Source organism: Doryrhamphus excisus, linkage group LG6 (genome assembly GCF_037039965.1).
Source record: "Doryrhamphus excisus strain RoL-2023G ecotype Guam linkage group LG6, RoL_Dexc_Guam_v1.1, whole genome shotgun sequence".
NCBI classification, from domain to species: Eukaryota; Metazoa; Chordata; class Actinopteri; order Syngnathiformes; family Syngnathidae; genus Doryrhamphus; species Doryrhamphus excisus.
The window spans coordinates 14,841,538-14,869,023 of record NC_136362.1 but is presented as its reverse complement, the minus strand read 5'-3'; the positions used below and the strand labels follow the sequence as shown (position 1 = coordinate 14,869,023).

The 27,486-nt window shown below is 41.2% G+C and overlaps 1 protein-coding gene and 1 long non-coding RNA gene across 3 annotated transcripts in view; one reads left to right on the top strand and one right to left on the bottom strand.

Moving 5' to 3' along the window:
• Positions 1-1,521: 1,521 nt before the first annotated feature.
• On the top strand, positions 1,522-3,184 carry snai2 (snail family zinc finger 2). Its single transcript, XM_058067603.2, has 3 exons — positions 1,522-1,760; positions 1,842-2,372; positions 2,486-3,184. The coding sequence occupies exons 1-3, from the start codon at positions 1,682-1,684 to the stop codon at positions 2,665-2,667; spliced, it is 792 nt and encodes a 263-aa protein (XP_057923586.2). The 5' UTR covers positions 1,522-1,681; the 3' UTR covers positions 2,668-3,184.
• Positions 3,185-3,437: 253 nt separating this feature from the next.
• LOC144898568 (uncharacterized) overlaps positions 3,438-27,486 on the bottom strand; it is a 69,054-nt gene continuing 45,005 nt past the window's right edge. For both annotated transcript variants that reach the window (XR_013627458.1, XR_013627459.1), the window contains exons 2-3: positions 24,628-24,829; positions 3,438-3,532 (exon numbers count right to left, since the gene is read on the bottom strand). This is a non-coding gene — a long non-coding RNA (uncharacterized LOC144898568). The remainder of the gene's footprint in view (positions 3,533-24,627; positions 24,830-27,486) is intronic.

Sequence of the window (27,486 nt, the reverse complement as noted above, 5' to 3'; positions counted from 1 at the left end):
TTGAACACAAGGGGGCGTCGACTGCTAACTTTGTTCCACTTTGTCCACTTGGAAGTATTTCCAGCAGCGTGGGGACAAATTTGATTAGCATGGTCGACCTTGAGGGAGGGTGGGAGGAGAAGCAGCTACACTTTTAACATTTGCATTTCAAGGAGCGGTGGCTTATTGCATTAGTGGCTTGGGAATGTGCTGCATTAGCTGAGGGCTGAAGCCACCGAAAGACAATGTGAATGTAACGACTTGCATTGATGCAATGTGGCCTTTGACAGTTCAGCAGCCAGGGATCACTTCAGTGTAGCATGCACATAATAAGCACAGCCATGCAAATGTAATCTAAAAACACCAATTTAACAACCTCTACACCATAAGTAAAACCAAGACTACATCAGGTCTAAATAATACAATGGGGATTGTATTAGTTCTGCAGGAGCTTACACCCCAAAACACTGTTAAGCAATGTAAAACATAATATTTATTGTAGAAAAATTCTGAGTTTATGTAAAATACATGTATTTATGTAATATATGTAAAAAGACAATGAAATCTTATGACTTGGTTCTCCTAATATTTGATGTTATATATATATGAATATTTGATTCCCTGAAGAATGCCTTCTCACAAGATAATGACTTTATTCTCAAAATATTCAAAATATATTCTAGGATTCGAGTAAGACTTGGGCTGCACAGCTAGTTCGATTCCCCGCTCGGCCATCTCTGTGTGGAGTTTGCATGTTCTCCCCGTGCATGCGTGGGTTTTCTCCAGGTACTCCGGTTTTCTCCCACATTCCAAAAACATGCTAGGTTAATTGGTGACTCCAAATTGTCCATAGGTATGAATGTGAGTGTGAATGGTTGTTTGTCTATATGTGCCCTGTGATTGGCTGGTGACCAGTCCAGGGTGTACCCCGACTCTTGCCTGAAGTTAGCTGGGATAGGCTCCAGCATGCCTGCAATATATAGAAAATGAATGAATAAGACTTTTTCCTCAAAATCTTGCAAACTGATTCTCTATATATCCAATGTTTTTACTAAAAGAATGAGATTTTCTAAATATTTACACTTATAATTTCTTTTTTTTTCTGTAAAGAAATATAACTATTTTACATTTTTGCAAATTATGACTTGATTACAACTTTATTGTTTCTCCTCATATGGTATAGTTTCAGTTTCAGTGTGGCCGGATATTCCTTTGTAAATAAATGAATGAATGAAAGTTACCCCTAATTAAAAGCTGCTTTGAGTATTCCACAATAGTGTTGTAGAATAACTAAATGCCCTTTTCTTGCAGTTTAGCAGAACACGAAGCAATGACAGTATAAATCTATTCATGCACGCTCAAACAGTGGCACAGCTAAACACCTCGTTTGCAGTGCAAACCACGCCCACTCCCTTTTTTGGGTGCCCAGCCCCCCGTGCTTGTGTAAAAAGTGTCTTTTAATTGGTTTGAGCGTTTCCTGGAGGCATGTGAAAATGAGAAGGAGGCTCCTCCCACACACCTGATGGGGAGTATTTACTGCTCTTTACAGCAACTCTCTGCAATGCACTCACTGGTTCCAACATGACACTCCACTGGACTTGAGCAACGAGGATTTCCGTCTTTGCGCACTCAAGTAACGTTCGTTTGGTGTTTGCAGAGCTCAAGAGAACTAAAGAAAAGTTGGTCAAAGTTTTCTCCCAAAATGCCACGCTCGTTCCTGGTGAAGAAGCACATCAACTCTGCAAAGAAGCCAAACTACAGCGAGCTGGAGAGTCCAACGGGTAAACTTTGCAAAGTTTGAAAAGTTTTTTGTTTTTGTTTAGGCATGAGTTGTGATGTTAATTCACTTTGTCCAATTTCAGTGCTCATCATGCCGCATTTCTACAAGGGCCTCCCGCTGCCTGTCATCCCCCAGCCGGAGTTCCTGAGCCCGGCCGCGTATAGCCCCATCACGGTATGGACCACCAGCAGCCTCCCGCTCTCGCCGCTACCCAGCGACCTCTCCCCGCTTTCCGGATACCCTTCCTCGCTCTCGTCTTCATCTTCCACTTCTTCGAAGGACCACAGCGGCTCGGAAAGCCCGAGGAGCGACGAGGAGGAGCCGCTGCTGCTCTCCAAGCTGACGGAGGGCGTGCAGGACGCGGACAAGTTCCAGTGCGCCCAGTGCACCAAGTCTTACTCCACCTACTCGGGACTGCTCAAGCACAAGCAGCTGCACTGCGACGCCCAAATGAGGAAATCCTTCACTTGTAAATACTGCGAGAAGGAATACGTGAGCTTGGGAGCTCTGAAGATGCACATCAGGACTCACACTTTGCCTTGCGTGTGCAAAATATGTGGCAAAGCCTTCTCCAGACCTTGGTTGCTGCAGGGACACATCAGAACGCACACTGGTGAGTGGCTGCACCGAGGCCTCCCTGCATGTTCTCTTCTTCATTTTAACTGTATGTTTGTTCCCTTCTATGTGTCTCACCATTTTGTCGCTTCTTGTGTCATTTCCTGGCAGGAGAGAAGCCCTTCTCTTGTCCTCACTGCAACAGAGCGTTTGCAGACAGGTCCAACCTCAGGGCTCACCTACAGACCCACTCGGATGTGAAAAAGTACCAATGCAAGAACTGCTCCAAAACCTTCTCCCGGATGTCTCTTCTGCACAAGCATGAGGAATCTGGTTGTTGTGTAGCACACTGAACACAGCGGATACTCTTTCTACTAGAAGATGTTTTTTTCCATCATTTTTGGAAGCCTGGGAGTCTTGTCAGGGGAATCGAATCCTGGCTTAGGGGTTGACAACGTGTGGTCCATTTCATTTTGCAAGCAGTTTGTACTCACCTACCTGTGCTTTTCATGCACTTTTTGCATGTCTACAATCTTTCATATGTCTTCACTTTGCTCTGACAGATCAAATCAAAATAGCCAAGGGAATATTGAAGCCATTGTTACTTAGGGAACAAATGTTTGTTTCATTACGAGGGGGGCTAAAATTTGCACAATCATTGCAAGAGAGATTGCCAGCACTCGCATAGGGATCTGTTTCCTCTCTTAAAGTGCCTCAGTTTTTACTCAGCAATAATATGTATGTTTGCTTTTTTATATTTTTATATTATATTGAATGTAAGCGTGACTGCGATGATTGTATATTTACATTTGGTTTTTATTATGAATGCAGGATGGTTTTCATACTCTCATGACACTTTGCCAAATAAAGTCTCATGGCATTTTGTAGAAACTCTAAGCATATCATTCTTCTCTTTGACACATTTTTACATATACAAAAAGTAAAATGATATTTTGATGGTGGTGCAAAAGACAAAAGGGATGTGACTCAGCTCCAAAATCAAGCCTGAACCCGTTCCCGGGACCCAGCAGACATCAAACTGTGTTGAAATGTAACACATACAAGCGATATTGATCTGCACTCACTTGTTATACCCTTTGAGAGCCCACCACTTCTTCTTTAGCCTGTGGAGTCTGCGCACAAGTTAAACGTGACAGTGGAACCTCCAAAGCCCAGCAAGATCCATTCCTTAATGCTGTGGTTGACTTCCACGTTGGTCTATAAGTGTAAAACATGAAAGAGCGTAAGGGAATTCATCTGTTCCAGTGTCAAACTGTTACCATCACAAAAGCTTTTGTACAAGCAGTGTTTTCAGTAACGTGTCAAAGAAGAAAACCACTAAACAGGCAACCAAATAAAATACTCACCCTTTGAAGATGCCAGACAGACACGTTGCGTATTGCAAGATGGCTGTGTACTTTAAAGTAATTATCCTTTAACGTTGTTGTGAAAAAGAAAAAATGCTGTGCTGGTCATGAGTTGTGATAGCACTGACACATTCCTATGTGATGCGAACTTTCATTTTTGGATCTATGGTTATCATCACACTTTTTCCCCTTTGCCATCAATGGTTGTGACATCACAAAAAAAAGCAAAACAGACTCACTGCTATCGATCAATGATTCTCAAACTTACATGAGTTCCACTCGTGGTACGCCATCTCCATTGATCCAACCATCAATTTTCTATACCCCTTATCCTCACTAGGGTCGTGGGCATGCTGGAGCCTATCCCAGCTGTCTTCGGGCGAGAGGCAGGGTACACCCTGGACTGGTCACCAGCCAATCACAGGGCACATATAGACAAACAACCATTCAATTTGGAGTCGCCAATTAACCTAGCATGTTTTTGGAATGTGGGAGGAAACCGGAGTACCCGGAGAAAACCATCTCCATCTAGTGGTACTATCTATTTTTTTGTGGTAGTGATTTTTAAAAATGCAATTACAGTGGATTCCTGCATATTTGCAATTCAGCATCCACAACCCTGTTTTTGCGTCCAAAACAGGCAGTTTTTTCACACAGATTCATTCTCATTCACTATAAGTTGGTAAAATATGTTATATACAGGTAAAATATGCAGCATACATATGCCACTATATAAACATATATGTACAATTATTAACCAAAGGTTAGCTTACATTGAATTTAAATAACATTTCTTCATCTTTGTGTTGAAAAATTACATGCAAAGTAATTTTTTTTTTAAGTGGACTTGAGCCACTGCTTTTGTTGATAATGGTTTGATCTCCCGGCTGCAGGGTGGATGAGTGGTTAGCGTGTCGCGTAGGCCACACAGTTTTGAACTCCAAATTGTACTAATATTGGAACGTTCAACTTTGGAATTTTCATCGTAGTTCAGCACGGTTAACGTTGTGAATTTAAAATCATTGCAGACGGCGCTGGGTAGTCAAGCTATTTGTATTTTCCAGCATTTGTTTTGATAAGCCGCTGAAATTGTCGGGTGTTTGCCATCAAGTATTAAATAGACTTCCCCAGGCTACGTTTTGTCTGGTCGCATATGCTATCAACTTGCAGCAGATAGAGCTGCCAAGAGAGCTTCAAAGGACGCGGCCCAACACTTTCTAACAAATGCAGACAGTGTGTGTGTGTGAGTGTGTGTGTCCATTTGTCTACTGACCTGAGATGTGCGACCCCACTACCTCACACTTGCTCGGTGCAAAGCTCTCCCAGGTGCCCCTCAGACTGCCCCAGGTGGCTGCAGGCTCCTTGTGGAAAGAGCAGGTGCCACAAACAGGGCCAATATTTTCTTTATTATTGGCTTTAATCCTTTGGCTCATAGAAGAGAAAAGTGGCACAGAGGGACCACTTGACTTTTTACAGCTGTTTCGCCCTCACTGCTCTTTGCCAGGGTCTGACATCTTTGATTAGGTGCAGGCTCGTCACACTGGTGGCTGGGAACAAAATATGACTCTAACCGTGCCCATTCAGTCTCCTAATCATGCAAGATTCCCATTTTACATCAATTAACCGCATGGCTGATTTGTCAGATAACAGCGGCACAGATAACGATGCTTTGCCCTTGGATTCGCTCTAAAGTGGGAGGAGGATCAATGTGGTTAAAGCATATGCAGATGTTCTCAAGCATGCAAGAGCAAATAATGAGGCGTTAATGGTTACACTGGTGTGACTGGTTAGAATAAACCGAGAGTATTTATAATTTATTTTTCAACCACATGCTGGGACTGAGCCATTCGTCATATATCAAGAGTAAGTAAGAAGGAGTAAAAGTAAGAAGGTACAACTTTTGATGAAGAAATACTACCTCATTCAACTGAGGAGTGTGATCCCCAAATGTTGCAACACACCCTCTGGTCACACTTCTTGAAATGGGGAACCACCACTACGGTCTGCCAATCCGGAGGTACTGTTCCCGTCTTCCACACAAGACAGTTCCTCAACATCCAGTACTTTGAGGAGTAAAGATGATTACAGGGTCAATGAAACATCTGTAGAAAGCTGTCAGCACTGATTGATGGATCTGGAGTCTATGAAGGATGCGACCCTGTTGACATTTGGAAAAGATGGTTTCAGTATTTGATTGAACGGTCAGCCTGCGATCAATTATGGTCCAGAGGTATCTGTAGGACTCAACCCTCTCTACCAGCTGGTTGTGGATTGACAGAATACGGATGATCGTGGGGTTCTTGCGGAAGTCGAAATGCACTTCCTTCATTTTTGAAGGGTTGAGATCAAGACAGTTCCGTCTGCACCACTCTCAGACTCACGTTGTCCTGGTGTGTTTATGGTGTCCATGATCACAGTGTCATGAGAATATTTGATATATGTTATGCCTGTGCTTAAGCTAGGAGACCTGGGCATCTCTGTATGGAGTTTGCATGTTCTCCCTGTGGGTTTTCTCCGGGTATTCCGGTTTCCTCCCACATTCCAAAAACATGCTAGGTTAATTGGTGACTCCAAATTGTCCATAGGTATGAATGTGAGTGTGAATGGTTGTTTGTCTATATGTGCCCAGTACAATCTGTACCCTGCCTCTCGCCCAAAGACAGTTGGGATAGGTTCCAGCGTGCCCGCGACCCTCGTGAGGATAAGTATAGAAAATGAATGAATAAATATTATGCCTGGGTTAGTGCTTCTGCAGTCATCAGTGTACAGAGTGTACTGATACATATTACAGTGCCCTGTGGGGTTCCTGTTGAAACAGGCTTTTTGTTGTCTGTCAGTCAGCAAAGAGAGGACTTTTTTGTTGAATAAATTACTTTATTCTGCTAACATTACTGTATTATTCTTGTGAAGTTATGACTTTTTTATCATGAGGATAAGCGGTAGAAAATGAATGAATGAATGAATGAATAGATGACAGCTTTGTAGTCACTGTTCTTTTTGCCCTGTGCTGAAAAAGACCTTCAGTCAAATGATGGCCTTGCATGAGTAAAACAATTGATTAGTCATGAAGAAAAGTAACCCATCACTTTTCTCCAGTGTGACTTATTGTTGCAGTAAATAATATAATATAATGCAATATAACACAAAACCTTTTAGCAGTTGATATCTGACACTCAACACACAATGTTTCCTTTTATGCTCTTACATTCCATCACATGAATGTCCTCATTTGGCACATAAAAGTGTCAATGGGAGGACAGGGGATCATTAAAGGCAAAGCAGGCCGTGGAGACCCTGCTGACTTGATGATGAATCAGTGAGTGTGATTCTTTTACGAACATCAAGTGGAACAAATAAAATTAAGGGTGTCATCTGAGGCCTGATTGTCCCGGGTTGGGGAAGAAGACGCCAACAGGCCCCCCACCTTCTCCTCGTATCAAAAAGGAGCTGACTGTCTTTTCCTACAAGCGCCTGGAGGAATGCAGCTTGTTAGGAACGACTCTTTCATTTCGTTTGTCTCCTCCTGGTGACGGACGACTCTTCAGCCCTGCACGCCGTGCTTCACTAATTGTGTTGCGTTCTTTGTATCGGTTCTGTATTTGTTGAAAAATTGGATTCACACACACACACACACACACGGAGTGAGCGTAATTTAATCACCACAGAGGATGACTTCTTTCATGTGTTGCTGTGTCATGTCATCAAAACCACAGCAGTTGTTTGATAAAGACAAGATAAGGCAATTGGATTGTGACCCTCACTTTAGGTCAGTAATGATTTTTGTGTTGAGTGCGTCATTACGAGTCCAGATGAGACAGATGAGGCTGTGTTGTCATAATCAATAGTAACTCAAAGTGTTGCTGTCTCACTGAGCAGAGGTCACATATCAAAGTGGCCCGTGATATTTATGAATGGGTTCAACACATGCAATAATGCACAATGTCAGCAAACCGCAGCTCCTCTCATGCTGCATTTTTAATCCAGTCAGTTATAAACACCAACCAACATTCAGTGAGGGAAACATTTAATTCCTCAGAAAAAGTTCAAATTATATGAGAGAAAAACTCCTATGTTTAGAGAATGAACTTTCTCAAATACATAACTTAATTCTAGTTAAAGTATGATTTTATTCTCATAGTGTTATGTTATTATTGCATTTCATTCTCTAAATGTTTTTTTCCTCAAATAATGCCAATTAATTCTTGTTCTTGTTCTATGTAATCTTGATTATGACATTCTTCAAAAAAACACAATTATATACTTAAGAAATGATGCTTTTTTAATAAATATGCAACTATTCTTGTAAAGTTCTGTTTGCCTCATAAATTTTTAAAACTGCTTTATTCTTGTAAACTACAACTTTTTCGACAGACTACCTGATTCTCATAACGTTACGACGTTATTCTTGTAAAAATACAACTTTAATGTCATAACACTACAAGGATGGCTTCCTCAAATAATTCCACTTTAGTCTCGGGTTGTTATTTTCTAACCAATTAGCATATGGTAAAGTATGTATTGGGTTATTGTTTTTTGGGTTATTGTACACTGTATTGGGTTGTATTAGGCCACACAGTCAGGACATCGGGAAGACCTGGGTTCGATTCTCTGCTTGGGCATGTCTGTGTGGCGTGTTCTCCCTGTGCATTCCAAAAACATGTTAGGTTAATTGGTGACTCCAAATTGTCCATAGGTATGAATGTGAGTGTGAATGGTTGTTTGTCTATATGTGCCCTGTGATTGGCTGGCGACCAGTACAAGGTGTACCCCGCCTCTCACTAAAGTCAGCTGGGATAGGCTCCAGCATACCCATGTCACTACCATGTCATACTTTTACTGTTTTCTACAATGTTTTGTGATCCCTATTATGTCACATCTGTAAACACATCAGCGGGAGGTTTACACGGAGGAACAACAAATGCTTCATTAATAATGTGTTGATATTTTCAGCAGAGGGAAGGAAGCATGAAATATTAAAAGCTGCCATTTTCTTTGTCAGCTGATGTTTTGACAGCCACTGAAAGTTGCTGGTAAATTGATCGTCTTTGTGCTTAACGTCTTTGAGTAACAAATTAAGAGAGTGGTGAAATTTTAAGTAGCTTAAGAAGTTTGCGACCATTTGAATAAGCCGACGTTTAAACGTTTATCTTAAATTACAACATGCAAGTTTTTGTTTATCCTCAAGGATCTCCATCTCAGCTTGAGGCCTCCAGATTGGGGCCGAGGTATCACATCTCATTGTTTGACAATCTCGCAAAGTCACACCTGAGAATTTCAAATAAACCCACAGAGAATTTTAAAAGTCTTATTGTGGAAATGAGATTTGCTTTGTGTGCTTAATAACTATTGCAGAGATTCCCCAGACTTTCATTTGAATTAATATCTGCCTCTCTTGTGTTTACATGTAGTGTGCAAATGGAATGCAATGTTTCCTTGCACTCGCTGAATTGAGGAACTATCTCTGTGGTGGGTTTCATGATGCTGAGATGAAACCAGGTAAATCTGCAATTCATTTCACACCTCCCATCTGTGCTAATCAGTTTTGAAAATATCCCAAATGAAAACAAAAAAACAGTTACTGCGTATAAAAAGAATATTGCAGCATATTCTCATGTGTCATGTTTTGTCTGCTGATTATTTTTTTTAAGCAGAGTTGGTGGCTGCACAGCATGACTTTAAGCATGAGATGAGCCCTGAGAGTCCAGCAGACCGTGCTCGTGACCTAATTATGAGGAATCAGCGAGGAGAATAAAGCCGCTTCTCTGTGCTTTTCCACTGCACAGCAACAGCTTGGCTACGCTTGAAACAAAACACAAACCTGATTCAGGTAGGATGGCAAACTGAACAACAGGGCAACCATTTCAAATATTTAAAATGCACCTATTAAAAAACACACTTTTTGTCAAGTTGGTCTTATTTAAGAATATATTGTGTTGATGTGTATATTGTTCCTCATAGACTATGACAATTCTTATGACAATTATGCATGTCTGTCAAATCCCTGATATAGATATGATGCAACATGGACTTATTTGACGTGACATACTATGAGACATACGTACATACTGTACCATACTGTATAACATGCATTACATGATGCTAGGTGGTTATCTAGATTAAATAACTGGTAGATTTTCTATACTGATTAAGAGATGCCACTGCTGTGTACTGAGAGAAGACTGGAGAGACCACTGGTATTTATTTAACTATTGTTGCTTCTAACATACAGTACAACTGGGTTTAGTCTGAGTAGAAGTTTGATGCTATTCCTTTTTGATTCCAAGGTCATCAGACTAATGACATGCACCTGACAAAAGTCCAATAAAATCCGCCCGAGTTAATAAAGCATCCTCTATGGTCTTCTCAGCCTTTTCAAGTGCAGCCTGGCTTTAGTCCAAAAGAACTTGACACAGATGAAAGAAGTCTTCTTAAATATGGGTTGGGTTTTTTGTGCATATTTTAAGATTATTAAAGATAATTTCCTGGTTTTGGGAGGCCCGGCTAACAGTAACATGGGGCAATAAAAAGACTGCGGACTACATGGTAAATAAAATAAATATATAAAAAGTGAAACCTTTTTTAATGGGAGAGTGGGGGAAGGGGGGTACAGTTTTAGTATGATTTGCTTTTTTTTTATCAAAAAAATCACTTTTCACATAACATTTACAGCTTGTAAATTTGCCCTGTACTTTATCATTCAACCTGAGTGCTTCTTGCTGCTTAACTTGAGTGTGACTGCTAAATGACCCGCCATGGGGCCAAAGAGAGTTGTGAGTGCCAGCAATTTCATAAAGAAATTTTATCTCACCGGGATGTAGTATGGGAAGTCATTGTTGACGTTAAAACTAATTCTGGTTTTTTTTTTGGTTCATAGTTTTGGGTGATATTCAAGAAAATTCCATAAATCCATCCATTTTCTATGCCGCTTATCCTCACTATGGTTGCTGGGTTAGCTGGAGCCTAACCCAGCTTCCTTCGGGCGAGAGACCGGGTACACCCTGAACTGGTCGCCAGCCAATTGCACATATATGTGAAAAAAAAATTCTTAAGCGAATATTATGAGGCCTTGGACATGTATTGGGGCGCAGGTACTGGCATCAAAGTGCAGCTGTTCAGGGAGTACCACATCCACTGTGTGACCTCTCTTAGCTTAATGGGTAAACAGTGAAACTGAATACTGCAGCGCCCTGAGAAAGGCCTGCCCTGCAGTTTGGCATGACATCGAGCCCCTGAATCGTTTTAAACGCCATCCACCGCACACAGAAGGCTTTAAAAATATTCTTTCTTGTATTCTTCCGGAAGATACACTTGCTCCGTGAAGGAAATACAGTATGAAATCAGTGTGAAATATCCACTGGGCTCAGAGTCCACTGGCAGAATAGGCCAGTTCAGCAGATAGTTTGGATTTCTCTGCCTGCCTGTCTGCTGCTTATCTGATAATCAGTGAAGGGAAAAGGTGAGCATGGAGCGCAAACAAAAGGTGCTTGAATAAACTAGCTCGCGGCCACATTATTCAGAGTCGTGGTATTGTACTCGCATGGCAAGCCTCAACAGGACATTCACCTCCGGAGAAGCTTCCATGCTTACTGACTGGACTCCTTTTGCTCCTTGAAGGAAAAAATGTTATGTGTAATCTTGACTGTGGTATAACCTGGCAAATCACAGCTTTAGACGGCAATTCCTTGCAAGTGAGCATGAATAATTAGTGTTTTTCATTGAGCGTATCTGTGTTACCTTATTGCATTATCAATGAAATAAATTTTTTACTCAAGCAACTTTCAACATTTAATATTAAAATTTCCTTATATATGCACATTTTTCATTAGTACCATTGCCTTTATTTACTGATTGGCTGGGACCAATCACATAATTTCCCCCTAACAATATCTGATCAACCTCCATGTGCAATATTAAGGGCTCTAAATGCAATATACTAAGTTCTATGTAAAGTATTTCCATAATTCCTCATATTAACTCTCTAACAAGATCTCAGTGTATAGACTGGTCATATATCTCATCTTGTTTCATATTATCTACATACTGTATTGTATATAACTCTGGGAAAAACTGTTGATTTTGTTAATACTTGGGTTGTTTATATTGTTTATTTTTCTATATTGTGTATTTTGTACTGCTTAACTAATTCTGTACTCTTGCTGCTGTGCAATGCAAATTTCCCCACTGAGGGACGAATAAAGGCATATCTTAATCTTAACATTACGTTACCAAATATGGTTCCTTGCACAATAAAGGGGTATTGAAATTTTAAAAAAAATCCATTCATACAGCATATGATAATTTAGAAAAGCATATGAATTGTAAAGTTTTGGTATTTTTCGTCCTGTGAACCACCCAAAATGTGGTTCACACACTCATGGTTCAAATGTGGAGTTTGCTTGTTTTTTCCAGGTACTCCGGTTTCCTCCCACATTCCAAAAACATGCTAGGTTAATTGGCGACTCCAAATTGTCCATAGGTATGAATGTGAGTGTGAATGGTTGTTTGTCTATATGTGCCCTGTGATTGGCTGGCAACCAGTCCAGGGTGTACCCCGCCTCTCGCCCGAAGACAGCTGGGATAGGCTCCAGCATACCCCCACAATCCTAATAAGGATAAGCGACTAATGTCACCAATTCCCCAGCACATCCAAGCAAGGTCTCACTGCTTCATGTTCATCTTGAGCTGAAGTCACTGTTGCTATTTTGGGTGCGTCACAAGAAGGTGGAAGTACGTCCTCGCAAGGCAGCTGACTATTTGCATGGATTGACATTTTCCAATTAAGAATGGCATAAACACAGCCTCCTGCCCCACTCCCACTCACAGAAACAGACTTTGTTTGCTTTTCCGAGTTAGAAGTCTTTGCCTTGCCATAAATATCCTCGGTCACTGGTGCATTCCTCCGCCTTCACCTTTTGACTGTTCTGGTGGAGATGCTCTGGCCTGCACTGATGCTTTCATGATCACAGGGGAGCTGATCCACATCCAGTTGTGTCCAAGGCTCCCACAAGACATGAGCAGCCCAGCTGATAACAGGACACTGACTGATGTGGGATAAGGTCCCAGGCTTTAAAGGCGGCAAACGGCGTTTGGCCCTTGCGTGCAGATAATGCTAATGATACTGAGATTAGCACTAATTTAGCGCAAACCAAGACCGTGAACAACGCCTGGCCTGAGATCAGCCATGATAGCGTTGGTATGACCCTCTGACATTTGGAATCATCCTATGCGCTTATTGTTTGATGTACTTCTATACCAAATTCTACACCATGGGAAATGTAATTAACACTATTTGAACTATCTCGCAAGCACAACATTTTTCCATGTGATACATTCAATGACCAATGGTTGCCAATGGCAACCAATGGTTGCCAGGCAGAATTCACAAAGCTCAAGCACAACTACCCCACTGGCCAATGACAAAATCATCACATGACAGCCACGCCCACACACTATATTGCTTATTATACAGTTGTGTATGTACAGATTTATAGAATACATTTTTCTGTATTATACATTAGCCTTGGTTAGCGGCATTAATCAGTTTCAGAAGGTTTAAAAGAGGAACATGCTCTCACCGAATACATTTTACCCATAAAAAATCATGTCCATCCAATTAATCTGTTCAGCAAGCCAAAAATGTTAACACAAAACAGGTTTCTATGATTTTACAATTATAGTTTTACATGCAGAAAACTATTCAAAATGCATTAACATTTAATGCTACGTTTACCTTCACTGACAATGTGAAGGTAAAAGACATATGGCAGCGAGATCAACACAGACAGCCCCTTTGTGTTTTCCTATGAATTATTTCGTCAATTCAATAGTGTTTCTCATCTCAAGTCTCTTATGGAGGCACAATGGAGACAAAGAAAATTGCAAGTGCCCCATTTTGATCAAGAACATGAGCCGAGGAGGCGGAAGAAAAATCACAAAAGTTATGTGAAGTCAGTTGACTGTTATTTTATTTTTTCATGCACTACACAAAAAACAGCTGAGTGAGTTCCATCTGCGACATGTTTCACATTCACATTACGCCTTCGCCATTTAACATTCATAATATCACAGTCGTCCAAATATACGAAAGATAGCAAAAAATGCATTTTCAGGAAATTCTATGTATTTTCAAGGGCCAAACTGACTTCATTCATTCATTCATTTTCTACCGCTTGTCCTCACGAGGGTCGCGGGGGGTGCAGGAGCCTATCCCAGTCTTCGGGCGAGAGGCGGGGTACACCCTGGACTGGTCTCCAGCCAATCACAGGCACATATAGACAAACAACCATTCACACTCACATTCATACCTATGGACAATTTGGAGTCACCAATTAACCTAGCATGTTTTTGGAATGTGGGAGGAAACCGGAGTACCCGGAGAAAACCCACGCATGCACAGGGAGAACATGCAAACTCCACACAGAGATGGCCGAGGATGGAATTGAACCCTGGTCTCCTAGCTGTGAGGTCTGCGCGCTAACAACTCGACCACCGTGCTGCCCCAAAAATGACTTAAATATCTAAAATCCAAATATATAAAATTCAGAAAACAGACACATAGTGACAAGTGTCAGTAATGTTATATTTAAGAATGCTCCGATAGATTGGCCACCACTCACTATCGGCTGATTTCCATCAAAAATCACGATATCGGAATATGCCGTTATTGGCCTTTCAACACCAATCGCAAAAGCGGATCACCTATGGCTAGCACTTTGCAGCCCACAAAAATCCTGTCATCCTGTCATGTAGTGTCTTGCTTTAACTGACATCTTGGGCAGTGTGGTCATCCCTTTCCGTCCCTCGAAACAAAAGCAATCATGCCGTGGGGAACCTAACTATCTTGCGGGGGTAAAAAGCTTTAACACCTAGCCACTCACCCGTATACGTATGTGTGACGGCCAGATGGCTAAGCTAACAAAATGAGCAACCTTTCTCAGCGGTGTAATTTCGCCGAAGTCTCCGTAATAAGCCGTCTCATCTTCTGGAAGTTCCAGGGGTTGTCTAGTCAGTAAATGTTGTTTTGTTTGAGAGATTGTTTGACTAGGAAAAGAGCTCACTCTGTTCATTCCGTTGTTCTAAGGAACAAACAAAGGTGCTGATACCAATGCAGCCTCCTCCTGCCTCTTTGAGGCGAGAGAAGAGGAAAACAGACATACAAGACATACAAGTTTTCATATTTTAAATCGAAACATTTAATCTTGTGAGATTTTGCGACACCTGTGAGATAATGGCCACTGCAGGAAGTATGGTACAGAAACAGGAAGTAAAAAGGAACAACAAAAAGGGACTCTCCCAATGCTAACATTCATTAAATTCCGTGTTCTTTCGCTTTCCGGATCGCTGGAGCATCAGGTTTTCTATGCAATTACTACGAAAATATTCAATTTATAAACAAGGAATTCTACTTAACAGAAATTCACTTATCACAGTTGGGTATGGAAGCAATTAACTGCAATAAAGGAGGGAGGACTGCAATGGTTTTATGATAGTGACACGTTCATCTTGAAGTGGATTATTCCGTCTTCCATAATTTCCTATGTGATAAACTGCTTCAAAGAGACTGTGTTTGACTGTGCATTGATTGCTTGCGGTGGGGCACTGCACCCGCTGCCCTTATTGCAGAGTCAGCACTAGCATGAGGTACGCCACTGAGCACAGGAATGTGTATAAAGTGAGTAAGAGGACACGTCAGGGTCCCTGCAGTACAACTTTTAAGTTGCCACAGACAGCTGGAATGTTCCACTAGGATGACAGAAGGTGTGTCCCATCACACGCCATTGACCTTCCCCCCCATCGCCCTGTGTGCCATCCTTTCTTAGCGCCCCCTCCCACCTCCACCACACTACCCCACTACAGCAAATGGCAAGGTGCTGCCTAAAGTGAAGATCCAGCAGGTGCTGTGCTGTCAAAAACCACTTCGCACCTTGTGTCTCTCACACAACGTCGCCACAATCACCCCCCCACCCAATCCTCTCCAGCCAGCCCTCTCGGCGGGAGGGACTCTGTGGGATCTGTTTTGTTATCAGCAGGCGGCAGCTTTGAAGTGAGTCGGGCCAGAATCTGGACTGTGTTTACTTGAAGGCCTCTCTCTTTTAGCATGTCTCAGCATGAGGTCATTTATGAGGTTCAGATGACACAACTTGGTAAGGTGTGGAGAACAAGACTGGGGGGGCGGGGCCGAGAGCACATCAGTGTCTGGAGCACTTCTTACTCATCAGGGTGGAGTGAGTGTGGAGTTTACCCCCCCCAAAAGGCAATGGCAGACTTGATGGCAGCTATTAAGCTATTAATATTAATAGCCACTAAGCTGTGTCATGTAGGGGTGCTAGTATTCAGCCGACAATGTCCCATATTGATGCAAGAGTCTGTAAAACCTCAATAGTTTCAGTTTGACAGCTTGACACAGGCTACGCCAATCAAAGCCAACATGTTTGATAGTATTGGTGTTCGATAAAACACAATAAAATCAATAAGAAACAAAGTTGACATTTCTAAGAGTATTACAATTTGGAGACCTGCATCCTGGACAGTCTATTTATTCTGTTTTAAGTTAAACAGGAAAGATTTCTACTGAAAGGGGACCTATTATGATTTTTCCACTTTTCTGATAAATGTTATCATGGTAAACTATGCCAAAGTTTCAGATAATGAGGTTTGCGCATTTGGAAGTGAGCCCTGAAAGAAGTTTGGGATGGCTCTGAAAGCCCAGATATAACTTCCTTATATGGAAAAACCTATAGGCTTGCCCTGCCCCTGCTCTGCTGTTGTTGAAGATTTCACCGTGTTAGCAATATTTGTTGAGGTTTGGACTTTCCTAAAGAGGCAAACATCAGGCAGAAGTGGTAGGAGTTGCTGATTCCTGACCAGCAAGAGAAGAATATGGGACTGTTTTGTTAACGTGGGCTAAACTGTTGCTGTTACTTACTTTGGGTAAGTAAGCGGTTGTCCATGTAGCATTATAGAGGGAGCATCTTACCAGTATGCATGGAAATTACAAGCTCACAGTGGTCTGGAGTTGCTAATAGCCTTTTCCACCATAATCGGTGGAGTTTCTTCCGAGTACTCCTACAAAAAAAAAGACCACATTTCCACTACCGATGTTGTGCTAAGATTGTCTGCGCTTAATAAACGCGGAGGTACGTTACCACTCTTGAGTTCATACATGGTAATTCAGGGGTCTCCAGCCAGTAGCTCATGAGTTACCAAACCACTTTTCAAGTAGCTCTCTAAAGGGTTTATTCATTTATTATCAACTCCTATACAGACAAAATTAGAATGTGTGATTCGGCAGTAGTCCGAAAGTCCTCAGGAGCGCTTGGGAGTGTGACCAATCACAGCGAAGTGGATGTGCCCAGAGGGGGGCCGTTTTGGAAATCCAAGGAAATACAGCTGGAATAGGTGCAGATTCTGGAAGATCTAGAAAGCGTTTTGTGCGGGTCATCGTGTGTAGCTGCTCTACAGTAGTCCACAAAGGGCTGAAAAATGAGCATAGTAGGTCCTCTTTAACAAAGATATGTATTTATATTATTTTATAGTGTTCATTTTATTTTCAACTAAAAAATAAATTATTGAACTATTCATTGGAATTGGCAACATAAAACCCTGATGGGAGAATCCCTAGTTTATACCATCTCAAATTCAGCCAGGCAATTATTTGTTTGTTTTTTATGTATGGTGGCTTTTGAGCCTTCGGCCCACAAACGGTGTCTTTAATGTCAATTTTGCTTTTGAGCCCCCAAAAGTTTGGAATTCCTGCTAACTTCAAGCCATGTTTATCCATTTTTGAGTAGAGGAAAATACGCTTCCTCACTTTGTGGCCAGGACTGAGATGAGCAGATTAGTACCACTCCTCTATCTGGCATCATGTACGAGGTTACACACACACACACACACACATATACATACACACACCACTTTGCTTAGATCAGCGTTAAAAAAAGAACTGGCAATATTGAGGAAGCTGCGTCCAAAGCTGAATAATCCCCCCGAGCAGCATGCAGCAGCGCCAAACCGCCCTAATTAGAAAGAAAAAGTAGAAACAAGAAGTTGTGGTTTTGACAAGGCTTGTGTTTGACAATTTCTTTGCAGACGATCGCAGGTTCTCTTCTGGCTCTGTGCAAGGGATGAAAAAAGACAAAAAAATAAATAAAGGACTGACAGGGAACTTCTAAAGATGAACTCCTGAAAGGTCGTACAATTCTGATATCATAGATCATTTTCTGTTAAAATAATCATTATTATAATACAAACATTTTTTGTGATGACACCACTGTACCAGTGACTGCAAAAAGGATGAAAAGATGATGAAGACCATAGAACAGGAAATGGGTGCACAACGTGGAAAAGCTGTACACACAGCTCTGTTCTGGCTGCTCAGCACAATATACGGTGGCGTTTGTTTGTCATACTTAAATGTTCCTGATCATCAAACAAAGTTCAATATTGGTGGTGGTAGTGTGATGGTCTGGGGCTGTTTTGCTGCTTCCGGACCTGGAAGACTTGCTGTGATAAATGGAATTCTGCTGTCTAGCAAAAAATACAGAAGGAGAATGTCCGGCCATCTGTTTGTGACCTCAAGCTGAAACAAATTTGGGTTCTACAGCCGGACAACAATGATTCAAAACAGACCAGCAAGTCCACCTGAAGACATTGGAGTGGCCAAGTCAAAGTCCTGAACTGAATCCCATTGAGATGCTGTGGCGTGACCTTAAAAAGGCGGTTAAAGGAAAATCCTTCAAATGGCTGAATTACAACAATTCTGCAAAGATGAGTGGGCCAAAATTCTACTTTTGTACTTTGGATACTGCTTTGTTGTGATTGTTAAACTTCCCCCTTCAATTTGGTATGAAATGACTTTGCACACTTATACCATAACCATCACGAGCGGACAAAAAAAGTGAAGCTCAACTTCAAACCGAAGCATGCCGATATCAGACTGGAGTAAAAAGGCTGGTGTGTGAAAATTTGTAAAAAAATTTGAACTGGAATTACTATAAAATAAATGAACCAATCGATTCTGTTGAATATTTCAAGTTAAATATGGTGTTTTAGGTGTGCAGGAGTAGGGGGGTACATAGCTTCAAGTGCAATGTTTGGGAACCACTGTCATAGGCTTTACATTCTAAAGTTACAGCCAAAACTGACTTATCATTAACTGACAACAAGCTAATGCATGTACTCAAAGCACGAAGAGGTGAGATATAATCCTAGCAGGTACATGGAAATGTTGGCGCCCTATAGGCAGCTGGAGTAATCCGCTGCATACAATGCCTTTAAGACATTGCCTGTACAGCTAATTAAAGTTCATTCATTTAACAGTGTATTTCAGTGATAATTGAGCCCTACGGAAAACATGCTAAAGAATATAAAATAAGAAGAAATGAAAACAATGTAATGCTTTGTAATATAAATAAATATTCTCTGTAACTTCCTGAGGCAGCCTCAGCTTTTGCAAACCTTTTTCGCATGGGAATTAACAGATCTATTTCACATGTCAACCAATTTTCTGACTGCATGGCATTGCATAATTGCATAATAAAAGCACATTTGTAATATTCCTTTTGGCCGATAATGCAAGTTTGTTGCACAGGATAAGAAAAAGCTCATTTTGACTACACTGGCTGCACTGTCCTAAGAGTCGTATGCACTCATATATTACCTGCTTCAGGTTCAAAAATAATCTGTCTAAATATAATAGAGCTTGAAAAAATCTCATAAATATGCTAAACGTCCTCTTTGTAACAGCATTTGCATTTCTGCTCTTGCACAAAATTGACTCCTGCAAAGAGATGACATTACTAAACATGTTATGCTGTTAAAAATGAGCCGTTTCCACACAGTTGTAACATTTTTAAGGTCAAATATTGAAGTTTTTATCTTGGATATGGGAAAGACAGTTTTGGAAATACTTTACCCGACGCAGTGTCTTTCCTCTGCCCAAAAACAGTTAGAAAATGAAATAATGTCAAATACTGTATATGATGGGTTAAAATACCGATGTTGGACGTATATGTCACTGGTTTCCAACTGCCCTTCAAAATGTCCTCCATCTGGGAAGTAATAGAGAACGCCTCTTCAGAGTCCAAAAAAAAAAAAAAAAAATCTATCAGTGTCGTTCCAAAAACACCATGTGACACACCACCCCGGCTCACCGGTGAGAGTCTCATAATGAGATTTTCCCCTCCCCTCCGCCTGCGTCCCTGTCTCGCTCGGAATACAAATTAATGTCTGCCGTCAGAATATTTGACACACGACATATATATTTAAAGGCTGTCACGTCCAAATGTCAAAATAGCGGTTCTGTCAAAGATCACGTTGCACAATCTTGTTTCTCCGGCGTCTAACATGCCGATGATGTCAGTGCTGGTACTCAAGCGCTCCTGGGTCAAAAGTCACATTCCGTATTATTCGCCGCTGCTGCATCCGCGCGGACTCGCTCAACTGGACCTAATGCGGTGCTGGAGGTCGGCGCTTTGCAAAGGTCACGGTGACGTCGATGTGCGGTGCAGCCTGGTGTAGAATCTCTGTCACTGCCTTCATAGGCACACAAAATGACTTTGGGAGTGTAGTCTATAATTAACAATGGCACCAATTATAAACAGTATAGAGTTTATACTAGTAATGACCCAGCCTTCATCCAAATACAATGGATCTTCTATGGCAGAACATGAACAATATGGCTTTTATTGTTTCCATAGGACATCCCAGGGTTTTGTATGGCCAAACATTGCACGCAACAAATTAATCCATTTGTATCATTTTGCATCATGGCGTGCAAGCATCCCAAACATTGTTGACTCAGTCTGTGCATTTAAAAAAAATTTGAGGAATGTTTTCTTTTGCTTTCTTCTTTTAAGAAAGAACTTGAAGCCAAGTACAAAAGTAGCATATGGGTCAACGGTCTCGATGGGATGCACAGGAAGTTGGCATCAATGAGACCTTCAAAGACATCAATGAAGATAATGTTGCAAAATGAGTAGAGTTGTTAAACCAGCATAGTTCACAAACGATTGAAGATGGTTGTTTGTGTACATCAACAAAAAAGGACTTCAATACATCAATATCGCAAAAATGTCAAATGTTCATTTATTTTTAATCAGTACATGTGTGTGAATGCGAGGGACCCAAGTGGAAGAGTGAGGTTACAGGGAGACGAGTTACAGGTGGTGGAGAATTTTAAGTACCTGGGGTCAACAGTTCAGAACAATAGAGATTGTGAAAAGGAGGTGAAGAAGCGTGTGCAGGCAGGATGGAACGGGTGAAGAAAAATGTCAGGCGTGATAGAAGAGTTTCAGCTAAAATGAAAGGAAAGGTATACAAAACTGTGGTGAGACCAGCCATGTTGTTTGGTCTAGAGACAGTGCCACTGAGGAAAAGACAGGAAGCAGAACTGGAGGTAGCAGAGATGAGGATGCTGAGGTTCTCATTGGGAGTGACCAGGATAGATAGGATCAGGAAAGAGTACATCAGAGGGACATAAGTCAAAGTTAGACAAAGTCAGAGAGGCCAGACTGAGATGGTTGGGACATGTCCAGAGGAGAGATAGTGAATATATTGGTAGAAAGATGCTGCCAGGTAGGAGACGTAGAGGAAGACCAAAGAGGAGGTTTATGGATGTAGTGAAGGAGGACATGAGGGTAGTTGGTGTGAGAAGACAGATGCAGAAGACAGGGTTGGATGGAGGAGATTGATTTGCTGTGGCGACCCCTGAAGGGGGTTGTATTTATTACTGTATTTATTTATCTTTTTCTGTAAGTAAAACTATAATTTTTCTATAATTTTGGGTTGACAAATTTGTTGTGAGTGCACCGTTTGCTTGTGATTGGCTCAGGTCAAAGAAAGAGCTACTGTTTCTTCACTGACTTGCAAGTGACACTATTTCAACGATTAGTAGTAAGTAATTGTGAAGTAAAGGAGTTCAGTCATAAATTAGCTATTTAAGCCACAGGGTTCAAAGTTTAAGTATAAAGTAGCAGCTTATACAACGGAAGTTACGGTAATATGCCCTGAACTTCAATGATGAATGAGTAATTTAACATTTTTAATCGTTAAAATTATATTGTTATTTATATTATATTGTATTACTATTATTCTATTATATTGCACATTTGTCGCCAGTCACATGCAAAGTTTTTGTGCGGCTTTACAGGGGTATTTTAGGGTTTCACTTCTGAATTTTTACAACCTGAGGGCATTCGACTTTAGAGGGTGCACTGTGACCAATTCCAAGCGTCAAACGTTCATCACTATAAAACTGTAAGGTAATCCTTTAAGTTAATTAGGACTCATTCATGAACAAAAGCTTTCCTTCCAAAACATCACTACACAAATTCCCAGATGATCCCAATGATGAACCCCGGAAAGCTCAGAATTAACAGTGAAAGCTTTTTTCAAAGTGAGCACACACACAGACACACAGATTAAGGAGGATCTACAAAGTCTATCCATCTGATAAGACTTGTGGTGTTTTCATGTGCTTTTATCTGCTACAGCTGATGAGCTTCCCTTATCGTGTGTGCAGCAGCAGCATGATTGTCTCGTCATCGCTGGTTAGCCAAGCACAGAATTAACACAACTAACATCATTCACTCTAATAAACTCTAATAAACTCAAAAACTTGTAAAGCTCTAAATTTGTCCTAAGCATGTGAAGTGTGTTTGAAAAATGACACTTTTAGCTCTCTGCTGTAGAAGTGAATTATTAGCATAGTGTATCGCATCAATGCTTAACTCTGTTTAAAATGTACTGAAAGGCAATTTCATAGATACTGTAGAGCACAGAGGAACGTTAAAATGGAATTGTAAAAGGAAAGGACCTGATTTTATGCAAAACTTAATGTACTGCTAGTAATGGAAGATATTTTTAATTTAGGTAAATAATATTTCTAAAACTCTAAGACCACAAAATACCCTAATTTTTAAATATGTTAACTATTTCTATATTTACAACACATGTATCAAACTCAGGCCCGGGGGCCAAATCCAGCCCACGCTGCAATTTCATCCAGCCCGCAAAACTGTTTGGAAAATAGCATTGAGTTGGCCCTCCTCACGGACCTTATCAAACAAATTGCTTCCATAAGTAAGCAATGTTTGGGTATCAACTACTACCCATGACATTTTGATTTTACAAGTAGAAACATTATTGTATATAGCAGGGGTTAGCAACCCGCTGCTCCAGATCCGCACGTGGCTCTTCAGCCTCTTTGTTGTGGCTCCCTTTGCAAAATATTTTTTCAACACCCGAGTGGGGAAAATGCACATTTTTGTAATGAGTTTTTAAAAAATCCAACTTTGTGTGAGACCATGAATGCATCCCGACTGGTGATTGGATGAGCACGAGGAAGGCAGGGGAAGCCAGTGTTAGTTGAGATGTGAAAGACGTATTCCCCCCCAACCTGGTAAAGTAACCATCAATATATTCCCCGCCCCCCCCCAAAAAGGAACATCTCAGAAGAAAGTAGAGGTTTGAATTCTGAAGAATTCTGAATGATTTCAGGGAAGAGCTAAATTTGAAACACTTATATGCTAGAACTACGTTAAAAAGCCATAACATTTCAGTATGTGGAATCAAACTATGGAATGGATTGAGTAAGGAAATCAAACAATGCACAACGATGAGCCAATTCAAGAAACAATACAAGCAGTTGATGTTTGCTAAATACAAGGATGAAGAGTCTTGAACCAGTCATGATGTGCTATATAGTATATCACTATATTGACACTTACTATGGTACCCATTATGTCATTGTATGGTCATATCAACTCGTATTTCGGTACGTGACCAAAAACCCCCAAAACAAACCCTTAAATTATATTAGGAAAGCAGGAAGTGAACAAATGTAACAGTTACTGATTGTAAAAGTAGGATTTAGGGGTAGGATTTAATAAGCTTTGCTTCTTCCTACTCCTTTTGGACATGTGGACATGTGGAACTGTGAACTGATTATGGGATGCACTCAATTGTAATCTGATGCATGTTCAAATGAAATAAAACCATTAGTGCCAGACCAAAATAACAAAATAACTAAAAACAGCAGCACTTTAACTATTACACATCTTCTGTACAAAATAACACCTTAAAAAGGCATAATACAGGCAAAAGTGATCATTTTAACTAAAGCAAAACATGCTGAGGAATGCGTAATCTGCCCATTCCACGGACCCAAACTCTTCCCTGTTACACGTCTCACGGACTGTGACGTGTTTGAATACTGTATAATATAAAAGTATGATGAAGAGGTAAAGAATGATGAAGAGGTGGTCAATCAACAATCACTAGAGTAATGAGAGTAAGTAGAAATTTCAAGCAGGAATGAATGGACACAAAAAAAAATGCCCATTTCCCCCACCCCCATGTAAAACATATCTGTGTGGTTTGGGGGGTAATGTCCTGTTCCGCCCCCACAACATAAAGTAGGTTCTGAGTTTTGTCCCTGTGTGCGATCGAGTTTGACACCCCTGATTTATAAGATGTAATAATTTAGTATTGAGGTATGTATTTATATTTATTTTTAATGTTAATACATTTGTTGTGTTTGTGTGTGGTTTAAATAGTAAATGGTCTGTCACTTGTAAGCACTTTTTTCCACCTCAAAGGCACTAAAAGCACTTTGACTGTTTATTTACCAACTGATGACACAGCATCATGACCATTATCCTACCCAAGGATACTTCGATGGAGGATTGAACTCGCGGTTTGGTAGGTATATTATTATTATTGTTGAATATGAGCACTTCCCAGGATGCATTATAGTACAGGTCTGAATATGGTGGAAATATTCTTCCATAAGATCTTCACTTCCATCCCGTTTTGACTCTTCTGAAGCTCCTGCTTGTGTTTGGGTGGGGGTGGGGGACGGGGGGGGGGGGTAATGTGCATGTAGTTTTCAAACTTGACAGCTTGCAGGCTGGAATAGAGTCTAAGTAAAAAAAAAAGGAATAAAACCTGAAAGATGACAAGCTGAGGGTGAGGTGAAGCTCCTGTGCTTGGATGCCAAAGTGAAAGCTGAGGCCATGTTTGACCTTGTCCTCTGCTGAGGGTCTGTGGGTTTGGGCCAGGGACAGGAACTCCCCGTACAGACACTGTGTCTGCAATCACTGCTACCGCTCCACACTGGAACACTTTGTTCACTGCCACCAAGGAAAACCTAGACAACAAAAACACACACATTCTGGAAAAATGAACACTCCAGAGGGGTCGTTTTCTGCTCACGGCGTCTTTGCATTGGGTTACGTCTGTAAGTTATAGTCTTCTCAAGGTGGGAAATCATGTCACAAAAAATCCCCTTGGGGTATTAGACCTGTTGTTATCAAATCATTTTTAAGCATTTACGGCTAGCGAGGGGCTTGGATGCTAGAGAGCAATATAACTGCATTGTCACTCCAGATTTAAGTTTTTCAACTTGCTTGGGGGTGGGAGGCTGGGGGGGGCAGAAATGAATCACTCAAAGAGTTTATATCCGTACCTCTGAAAATATAAAAAATAAGCATTTAAAGATGATGAATGGCTAACCTATAGAAAGGGGATCCCCACATAGTCAAGACTCAGCATTCACTATATTACATTGCTGCTTTTAAGCATATTGAAATGATGTTTTGTGTGTATAAGAGTAAGCATACACCTACTTTTGCTTGACAAACAAATAGACGCCATTATGGGCTTTGCAGGACGCTTCTGCAGCTGTTTTGCTGTCTAAAACGGCAACGATTGGGGCTGGACTCCATCAGACCACTAATTGATGGAACAACTTTCATAAGCATGTTGTTGTTTTGGAAGAATGACATGGGAATATTCACATAGCAAGATTGTGATATTCGCCTGAACATTGAAAACTTTCCCATTATATATGCCCGTCCTGGGCAACATAACTACTGTTGTGGAGGCTATTAAAAAAGAACAATTTGCCAGAAACACAATTATTTCAGCAATGATAGCATCACAGCCAATGGAGTTCTTTCTTGACCGATACACTTCACAGCGATAATCAATATCTGCTATATTTTAATGTGCATGGCTGCCTATGGTTGTGTAGTTGTGTGGACAAAAAACACGGAAGCGTGGTTGTAGTGCTAGCCAGATAATCATGCCAAAGGCGTGATTCAGTCTTTTCAATAAATTATCATTTCATTCATTCATTCATTCATTTTCTACCACTTTTTCCTCACAAGGGTCGTGGGGGTGCTGGAGCCTATCCCAGCTGTCTTGGGGCGAGAGGCGGGGTACACCCTGGACTGGTGGCCAGCCAATCACAGGGCACATATAGACAAACAACCATTCACACTCACATTCATACCTATGGACAATTTGGAGTCGCCAATTAACCTAGCATGTTTTTGGAATGTGGGAGGAAACCCACACCCGGAGAGTACCCGGAGAAAACCCACGCATGCACGGGGAGAACATGCAAACTCCACACAGAGATGGCCGAGGGTGGAATTGAACCCTGGTCTCCTAGCTGTGAGGTCTGCGCGCTAACCACTCGACCGTGCTGCCTTAAATTATCATTTATTATCATTCATTGATGGTGAGTACCTACTCATTTTATACTTCAAGTATGATTAATAATGGTGTGTGGCGATGACGCAGTAGCATAATCCAAGCTTTGTTAGAGTATCAAAACTAGACATTTTTATGGGTATTTGTATTACTCATATTTTTTCACTATTTACTAGTGCCGAAGAAGGTAACCTCCCCATATGGTGGTGATATTTAACCTCAGCTATCTCTGCATAAATAGGATGAAAATCTTTGATAACATTTTCAATTGATGACCTGACACAAACAGATCCAAGACCAAATCCCGGCCTTTAACATCATCTTGGCATTCTCTCCCACACCCTCATCCCACAGCTGACCAACTACGGGCAGATAGTGTCACTTCCATCACAGTGGCCCCCCAAAACTGATAGATTAGCCAATTATGTGTGTTGATGCATTTCCTGTGACACTGGGGAAGTTTGTTTGTGACCTTTTCCTGATAGAAATGAGATTTTTTTCTTGCACCTTCAGGCTAAACAAAACAAAAAGGAATTACAGTGTGCTCCACCCTTACAAGCAGTCATAAGCTGCAGTCGTCAACACCACCTGCTTACAAATCAGTGGGCAGGCATCCGTTCCCTTAAACTCTCACACATCTCTTCCTAGATCGGATCATATCATGTCAGGGGGAAGGAGGCGGTCATTTGAGGGGTATAAAACGCAAGGCCAGAGAGTTTCTCATCGCTGTGGTCTCCTAGCAGGTTATCTCTGCCTGCGGCAAGCCGCCACGCGCCTGCTGCACCTGATTGTCTCATCGCCACATTCCAGGTGAGGGAGCTGCGACAAGCCCGGGCAGAGCATCCAGACTGTGATACACTTGTTCTGCAAACGCAGGTGTAGCTCTGCTCCTCCGTGGCGCGACACTGGAGGAGCAGGAGCAAAAGCAATGAATGAGAGAAAGAAAGAGTTGTATCAACCACAGGAAGAGGAAGCGTCGGGTTGCCACATCACACTGTCAACAGAGTGGGCAGAAAAAATAGACACTCACTTCTGTGATCCATTTTAACCCTTTAAAGGGCACCTTTTCTTTGATTTCGTTAACATTTTCAACATCTGTATATAAATTTACAAGAACAATATAATTTATTTCATTAGTTATTATTATCATTACCTTTTTTCTGGCTGGGAGAAAACCACAAGGTTCTACTGCCAAAAATGATGGCATTGCCTACGCCTTTAAACTGCCTTTTTTAGTGTTTCTTTATTATTACATTTATATTTTCTCCCACTGGTTCATCATTCATTCATTCATTTTCTACACTGCTT

What these genes read in the sequence shown, in the direction of transcription:
- snai2 (XM_058067603.2), top strand. Translation starts at nt 1,682, where the DNA reads ATGCCACGCTCGTTCCTGGTGAAGAAGCACATCAACTCTGCAAAGAAG. An exon ending in CGAGCTGGAGAGTCCAACGG is followed by an intron (nt 1,761 to 1,841) that starts GTAAACTTTGCA and finishes GTCCAATTTCAG; the next exon opens with TGCTCATCATGCCGCATTTC. An exon ending in ACACATCAGAACGCACACTG is followed by an intron (nt 2,373 to 2,485) that starts GTGAGTGGCTGC and finishes ATTTCCTGGCAG; the next exon opens with GAGAGAAGCCCTTCTCTTGT.